This window comes from Panthera pardus, unplaced genomic scaffold (genome assembly GCF_024362965.1).
Source record: "Panthera pardus isolate Hobbes unplaced genomic scaffold, ASM2436296v1 HiC_scaffold_2, whole genome shotgun sequence".
NCBI classification, from domain to species: Eukaryota; Metazoa; Chordata; class Mammalia; order Carnivora; family Felidae; genus Panthera; species Panthera pardus.
This window is the reverse complement of record NW_026526765.1, coordinates 44,085,801-44,094,378: the sequence shown is the minus strand read 5'-3', so window position 1 is coordinate 44,094,378 and position 8,578 is coordinate 44,085,801. Positions and strand designations below refer to the sequence as shown.

The 8,578-nt window shown below is 45.2% G+C and overlaps 1 protein-coding gene across 2 annotated transcripts in view; it reads left to right on the top strand.

Annotated features, from left to right (window-relative positions):
• The first annotated feature begins 527 nt into the window (after positions 1–527).
• Positions 528–8,578, top strand: part of GLRA1 (glycine receptor alpha 1) — an 83,814-nt gene continuing 75,763 nt past the window's right edge. For both annotated transcript variants that reach the window (XM_019464481.2, XM_019464480.2), the window contains exon 1: positions 528–1,472. In XM_019464481.2, the coding sequence (XP_019320026.1) occupies positions 1,417–1,472 (56 nt within the window). In that variant the 5' untranslated portion in view covers positions 528–1,416. The remainder of the gene's footprint in view (positions 1,473–8,578) is intronic.

The window sequence follows — 8,578 nt, the reverse complement described above, 5'->3', positions numbered from 1 at the left end:
AAGGAATTTCTCCTGTATTTTCCCATTGCAGTGGCCCAGGGGAAGAGAAGCAGTCTTTTATGGACCAGACGTCTTTTTGAAACCTCTCCTTTACTTCTGTACCAAATATTAAAACTTCAGAGCTCTAAAGAAACTCGGGGATCCGGTTCAATTCTTCCCTTTTAAGATGGTATGCTGAGCCCAGAGGCAGGTCCGAACTGGGACCCGTGGTGTTTGTTTTCCTCACATACAACTACATTCTTTAAATATCGAGGCAATATTTTAAGAGACCTCCAGAGATTAACTCCATAATCTCCCCCACCCCACCGCCCGCTTGCAAAGGAAAGGGGAGTCAAGGATCTCGTCCAGCACTTTAAGCGTTAAACTCAACCTAGAGTCTAAAACGCGATTGGCCAAACACTGAGAAAAGATCTGGTTTTCGCAGCCGTGGGCCAATGAGCACCTCGAGTGGGAGGGTTTGAAGATACTAAGGAGTTTTTCCCCCCTTTTTTTCCTCTCCACCCCCTCCCATCGGCCTTCGCCCGCCCCCCTCCCAGCTCCCATGCCGCCAGTTTGTTAAATTAATGCAGTAAGAAAGTCTGAAGATCTGAGGGAGTCCTGGCCAAAGGAAGATGGGCGAGCTCAGAAAATCGAGATGCATCTGAAACCCTGAGCTCCTCAGCCCCGCGGGGTCGCCATGGACCCTGACAGCCCCTGAAACTTGCCCTGAGCTCTCTCATGCCTGCAGCCCTGAGCAATGGGACACCTTTCCTGCAGCGATCATAACTTATTCGGCGGGGACCAGAGAACAGGGATCGCAAGGCGACAACAGACTCGCACGCAGGCAGGGAAACGAGATTCCGGGACTCGGTCGCGATGCGCCAGCCTGGCACATTCTCCGGGATTTAACTGAAGGCAGCACCGTCAATCGCTTCCCCTGGCCCCTAGCCCCCTCAGGCCAGCCCAGGGGCATAAAGCCCTGCTCTCTCTACCCAAGATGCTCGCCCAATCTAACGGTCGGAGGCCAGCGCTCTGATCGCCACAGAAGATTTTTTTCCCTTGCATGGAGCTGGCCGTTTAAACAGAAAAACAGGGGTAAAAAAGAAAATATACCCACCCCCAAACGTGCCTCCCCAGCGCCGCAGGGAGCCAACAGACAAGCTGGAGTTTAACAAACAGCAATACTCTTCGCGCTCCTGAAAAGCAGGGCTGGACGCTCTCCGTGGTGCTGAAACGCTTCACGGCTGCCTCTGTCCGTGGTACCTACAGCCCCCTCGTTCCAATTTCCCCTGGGGCTCTCCCTCCGCGCCCCTGTTCTCCACCTCCCCTTAGCATCTGGATTATTTTTTCAATAGCGCTCGCTGGTTTTGTAAGTGCCAATTTGAAACATTTTTTACCCTCATAACTCGTGGACTACAAAGCACAAGGACCTGAAAAATGTACAGCTTCAATACTCTTCGACTCTACCTTTGGGAGACCATTGTATTCTTCAGGTATGCAATTTTCTACTGACCACATCGCTGTAATGGAAATGGGGGAAAGGAGCACTGAGGCTGACTCTGTCCGTTATCCCTTCATTTTGGGGGGAAGGGGCTGCTGTATACCGCTGCAATCGGGTCCTTCCATCCCCCGCTCCCCCACCCCACCCCTCCCGCAGGGTGTCTGGCTTGTGCGTGGAGGTCTGAGACAGTCGCTGCTCTAGCAGCTGTTTGCCTGTTTTTTTGTGATTTGTTTGTCCTTCCATCTGCTATACCCCCGCCCCATCACTGGCCCCCAGCCCCTCTGCATATTGGCTTTCACTGGGCTGAGGACTTTAAGGGGAAGCTTTTGGAGTTACTCAGTTTAATTAGGACTGCATTCTCTCTAACCGCAGTGCCGAAAACCTCAGCTCTCCCGTCTGGGAGCCAAGTGACAACTAGCGGTGACGGGGAAGGTTGCACTCGAGCTCAATGGACACAGAACATTTAATTTTCTCTCCTTTTTTGTTGTTGTTTTCTTTTTCTGCGTGGGGCGGGGGTGGGGGGGAGTAGGCTGAGGCTTAGTGCTTGGAAACAATAGTGTTATGACCTCAGGTTGTAAAGCCCTGAACTTGGGTGCAGAGTGGATCTACTTAGGAACACATTCTGGGAAAGATTTCCCTTTAGAAACTTTGACTCCCTCCTCTCACCCACTCACCTTTCCAAACTCTTACTTTGTTAGTTGCAGATCCTGAACTGATGGACAATTCTTGTTTGTTTTGTTTAATTTATGTCCGTCCCTGAATCTGTAGCTGAGTTCCCTCATCCGTTATCTCTTCAGGTTAAAATTTTCTGCCTACAGGCTTAGCATTCTATGTTAGTACAAGTGAAAAGTGAAAAATCACCCTCTTCAGGAAGCATTGAAATAGATAGTTCTTTTGTAAGTGGGTGAATCAGCCATCGTCAGAGATGGTTATGATAAATTCCATTTATATGAATTGAAAAAAATTATTCTTCCTCCATGACCCGCAGGGATCATTAATCTTCCTCATTTTAGATACCTGCCTCTCACGTTTTACCATGGCACTGTATTAACAGCCATTTGAAAAGCCCACTCTAAGTTATTTTTAAAAATAAGTAACCACCAAATATTATTCCCATAGTACTCCCATAATAAACCAGCAACTAATTATTGCTTTTCCTTTTAACATTGTGGAGAATTCTGCATATGAATTGTTGGTTTGACTAACCTGTCGGTTGGTTTATTAAATGAATGACTCCTCCCCCAACCCTGGATTATAAGGGTCTATATGTGAACCTCTCTTCATGTCTTTCTCTTGAGATGGAGAAAAGACCCCCTCCTTCCCTGAGATACCCAACGCTAAAGCTTCTAATCTCTAGTTCAAATAATTGTTTGATAGGCCATAGTCCTGCCCACAGCTCAGAATGCAAATAGTCAGGGAGTCAGATAGAATGAAAAAGTGCAACAATCCAGGGCCCTGTGAAATGTAGCTACTTTATGGAGGAAGGGGCAGGAAGTATCCTCTTAATATCAAATCCTTTCTCCCCTACATACATATAGAACTGTAAAATGCCGCGGAGGTGGGGTACTGGGTAACATTTGTATGCAAATTGATTCTCTGTTTGGCTTACCGAGACAGAACTGAACCAGAAAGATTAAAGAGCAAATTAATAGGACCAAGCACATCACCTCCCCCCACCCCGCCACCACACACACACACCCGACTCCTTTTTTATTGATGAACAGTATGTTTGATTTTCTTCTCCCCGACATTGTCTTTCACAAAAGGGAGACACGGTCTAAAAGGTTTGCATTGTAATCATTTCAAGAAGGTGATGAATCCACTGTGCTAATTCTTTAAGTAAACTGGTGGTAGCCCATCAGGAAACATCACTCTACATCTCCTTCCCCTACATGTGTCAAGGCATATCTGAGCTACAATGTGTATGGGATTCTGTGTTTATAAAGAAAGAAAAGTCATGACTCTGGAGAGCTGGGAAGGGATTGGTACCACTGCACTTTCAAAATATAGGAATGACTACATCATCTGAGGAGTCAATGTTGTTTCAGAACTGTTCTGAAACATAAAATAATGAAGCTAGGAATTGAACTCAGGAAATACCCTCAGCAATTTTTCAGAGAGATTGGGGAAAAAAAAGGTCAAAAGGAGGGAAAGTATTATCCTTGTGTCATTGGCACTTTCATTTCTAACTCTCTCATTTTTTAAATTTTAGGTCAAAATACAGAAGCATTAAAATCTGGGGACTCAATAGAATTGTATGTGGGGGTAAATGGAGACTGGCAGCCTAGCAGGTTCCATGTGAATAACCCTTTCTCCCCCAAGGGACAGGCACCGTGTTGGAATGAGCCAATCCAATCATCTCAGGCACCCAGGTACTACTTAGATTAAATGATGCCAGCTGCTCACCTTGTTGGGGGAAATCTGGGGGCTAGAAAAGGAAAGGCCATCAATAACAGAGGTGCTGCTGCATTAGTACATAACCAGCGAAATGGCCATAATGACAGTAAACAGTAAAACAAAACAGCAGTCGAAGTGAGGCAGAAATCTCGTATGGTGCCAACACAGAGAACGCATTCAGGCCTTCAAAAGAGCTGACAGGGAGAGAGACATAGGGTACTGGGACACAAACAGCATTGCAGTGCTCATCAACTGTGACCCCATAAGTAAAATGAGGTGATTTGGCTGAAGTTCCTGCTTTGGTATTTTAAAAGCCTATGGTTCTAAAACCATGAGTGACATCCTAGGATTCGATAACCTAAATTTTGTCTCTTTGTTTGCAGTTGGAGATGGGGCTTTATAGCCAGACTGGCCAAAAATAATAAGCAAAGATATGGTTTTTTGGGGGTTTTTTTAATGGTAGAAGCACATTCCTTTCAACCTCCTTTGCAAGCCAAAGGGAACTTGCTTTGATTCACAGAACGCTTACCTTCTAGCTTATGGCTGGAAAGGCCCAGGAAGACCCCAACATTTTTTATCTTCTGGGTAATTCGTAGCATATAACTGTGTTTCTCAGTCTCGGCACTACTGACATTTTGAACTGGATAATCTTTATTAGGAGGGCTGTCCTGTGCATTGTAAGATGTTCAGCAGTACCGTGGCCTCGGTGACATCCCCTCCCCCCAGTCATGACTATCAAAATGTCTCCAGACCCTGCCAAAAATCCCGGGGTAGGGAGTACAAAAATTGTCTGCAGTTGAGAACCACTGGTATCGAATGACCAAATTCTTAATCTGCTGTTCCGATGTCCTAATTACAATGGGGAGGAAAGTCTAGTTTCCTTGAGAACATGCCCCCCATGAACCACACAAATCACCCCAATGAAGCAAAAAGGGACCTAGCTCATGCTTGCAAAGGGAATAAAGGGAGAGGAGATAAACCAAGTCTAACCCATGGATGGTTTTGCCATGCTTCCTTGCACAGGGCTTTGTGCTGAATATGGCATTCATTTGTTAAGAAAGGTCACTAAAATCTTGAAGGAAAGATGTTTCTATTCACACAAGGGTCAAGAGGAACATGGCGGATAGACTGTTTCATATCTGGGTCCTGGAAACCCATCCAGTTGGAAGGTAAATGAGTTTTCTTTTGAGGTGCCCCCTCTGGATCTCTTCCTCCCAGTAGCATAGCTGTATTTTCCCTCAAATCTTACCCGCTGTGTTTTGGGCACTGCAGAAAGCATTTAAGAGCTTCTGAAATGGGCCAAGGACTTTTTTCCTGAGGAAAGAAGTTCCTTGGGCAAGCTTGCACCAGGCCCAATCAAATTGTCAGTCTACCCTCTTCTGGGGGCTTAGGAACCTTGAGTAAGAGAAAAGAAAACATCACATTTTTTATTCCCGAAGGATAGCTTAGATACGGCCCCTAGGCTGGTAAATAGAGTTATGAATTGGTGCATAACTTCTGTGTATTTGCAAAACTGGTGATGACCTATCAGGGGATATTTAGGGAATTTATCCCTGAGACCAACTTAACTACGAAAGAGGTTGCAAATGTGGTGCAGTGGAGAAAGCAGTTAGGCTAGGATTTGAAAGCCCCCTGTTCTAAAGTGAGATCTGCTCCCATCCTGCAGCATGGCTTTGATAAGACTCTGCATCATGGGGACTCAGTTTGCTTACCAATCAACTCAAATGACTGATTCCAACACCCCTATGTTGCCTCCAGCCCGGGATAAGGTCTTTGTGAAAGACAGAGGCCCACACCCACAAAGGCTCAGAATGAACTTGCTTCAACACTGACGCTGCCTTCATTTCTTCACTAGGCATTTATTTATCATGTATTTATGTGTCCAGTCCCAAACTCTGCACTCTATGGGGGACACGGAGGTAACAGATGCCACAGTCCCTGTCCTTGCAGAAAGAGGAGACACTGCTCCCTTTAAAGCTACATTAAAAACCTCTTTCCTTCTTCAGAGGGCCCGCAGAGCTCCTCTCCCGACAGCCTGTGTACGCGTCCTGCGACAGCATCGCATTTATGTGGGCGTCATTAACTTTATTTCCTTCATCAGCTGGCAGAAGCCAGAATGATTTTTAAGACGGATGGCACTGTCTCCCGCCTGGCCATCTTGACGCTATTCTGCAGGTTTTCTGCTGCTTTAGGCAAAGCGGACTTGGCCCAAAGGGCAGGAGACCTGGGATCCAGAATTTAGCTAGTGGCCTGACCTTGACAGGGTTCCATGACCTTTCTGGCCCTCAGTTTCCCCAGCTGTAAGATGAAGGGAATCAACACATCAATCTCTCTAAAATCATTTTTAACTGTGCCAGTTAAGAATTGTCCTCCTCCAATCTCCATGATAGAATGCTTTTGGTTAAAAATATTGCCTCATATTTCAATTGTTATATGAAGTAGTGACATTGCATTATATGCAGATTCAAAAGTCTGAAAGAACTGAGGACCTCATTAAGCAACTTCACTCTGGAGGGTTATCACATTCTAGATACGATTATTAACAAATTGCATGGCTATGTCTCTCTCCCCCAGGAAGTGCTTTGGACGATGAGAAAACATGGTGTTTGATTACTGTCCCCATAGATCTGAAGAGGAGCATGAAAAGAGACCAAAAGTTTCTATACTTTTACCAGGGATTCTATTTCGGTTTTTTTCCTCGCCCATAAAGTCTACGCTTTTAAAATTTTGTTAACCAAATCCTATACACCATTAACTTATTTTCCCCATTTTTATTAATCAAAGGCATCCATAACTGCCTTTGATAATGTTCAGAAATACTAAACATTTTGGTATAGACAGTGTCGCCACACTGAGTTGACCTAAGAAAAAAAACAAAAGCAAAGACACGTGATGCCTTTTAGTTAGTCCATAGAGCTTTGTCAGAAGTAAATATGCAATTTGTTAGAGTCTCTGAAATGTTTAAAATGGATTCCGAATCCTCATTACTATTTCATGAACCCCATAGGTATCCAGGGACCCCATTTGGGAAACATTAAATTTGATTTATTCTATATAGCTCCAAGAGAAGAACTGGAGCAAATTAATGGGTAATTATTTTACTGTACACACACACAAATTCTAGCTCAATGTAATTTGGAACTTTCTGGCAGATTTGTCAAGTGGTGCAATGGGCTGCCTCAGTGGTAGTAAGGGTCCCTGTCACCGGAGGAATGAAGGCAGAGAAACCCACCTCCCATGAGAGATGTAGAAGAAATCCAAGCTGCTTTTGAGGATTGAGATTTATAATTTACTGCAAAAAAAGTAAATGAATGCAGGTCAGGGACAAATCTTTACAATACTTATATTCCCTCCTTTCCTGATCCCCAAATTACCCTCCGATCTTTGTAAGCTCTCTGGGTACACCCTAAACACACATTCACTCATAACTTTTCCTTCTTTAAAATGGACTGGTGACGAATAAATTGGGCAATGAATACACACACACGATGCAACAAAGGATTATTAAAAGAAACCACCTGGTTATGTAAGAGGCTGGTTTTAAGAAATGAGAAGGACCTCAGACTAAGAAAATGTCAGAGCCAAAAAAAGACCCCTAGAAAATGCACTGGTCTACAGACAAGTCCACAGGCACGGCTCGTGTTCACAGGACCGATGGCCTGTATGGCTGAAGGCCTCTCAGCCCCGAACTCCCGCTGTCCCTTCTGAACCAACCCTCTGGTAAGCCCAACACACAACTAGCAAATGCATTCAGAAAGCACGTTAGAAGGGAACAATGCCCTGAGATGCTGAGGAGACGGACTTATCCGCACAGTGCCTATGTTTTGTAATGCAAGCTCTTATGAGGGGTGCTGAGGCCCCAAAGCCTTTGAAACTCCTTATAAAGGATCACTTTGTGGTTTTCTGAAGTTGATATTGTCCGAGTCTCCCGAGGCTGATTCAGTGCAATTAGATTACCACTCTCCGCCTTTGGATTCAGCTGTTTTTCAGTGTCCGTTGCTAAATGAGTTTACCGTCTTAACAGGAAGCTGCTGACAGTCATTAATCCCAGCCGTGAAATGGGCAGCGTTCTCTCTTGCTTCGGGTACTGGGCAACCCACAGGCACCTAGAGTATAAGCCTCTACTCCCTTCCTGGCAAGGTCCGTCCTCAATTTCCTTCCCATTCACCCCCAGAAAACCACACTTTCCCTTCAGTGAGTCTTAAGTACCAACAGAATCATGGAAACTTAAGGCAATTCTAGAATTCAACAGCTCTCCAATCTAGCAGTGAGGGGCTTGTCAAACGTAGAGTTTCCTACCACCGTACCAGACTACTGAAACAGGATCCTTCAGGCGGGGGACCCAGAAACCTATAATGTTACCAAGAGTCTCAAACTTTAGTGTGTGTATGAATCACCTGAGAATCTCAGTTAGATGCTGATTCAGGCTCAGAAGGTCTGGGCTGGGGGCGGTGAGAGTCTGCATTTCTAAGAACGCCCAGGTGATGCTGATGTTTCCATGGACCAACAGTTTGAGTAGTAAGGTTCTAAATGATCCTGGCTAGGGACCCCTGACATAGATCAACCCTTTTATTTTGCAGATGAAGAGAGGATAAATAACTTTCTTAAGGCTACAGCGTGAATGGCAGAGCTCCCAAGGTCCTGTGGGATTATGTTCATCCCCCAAACTTACTCCCCTGCATGTCATCTCTAAGGGCTGTG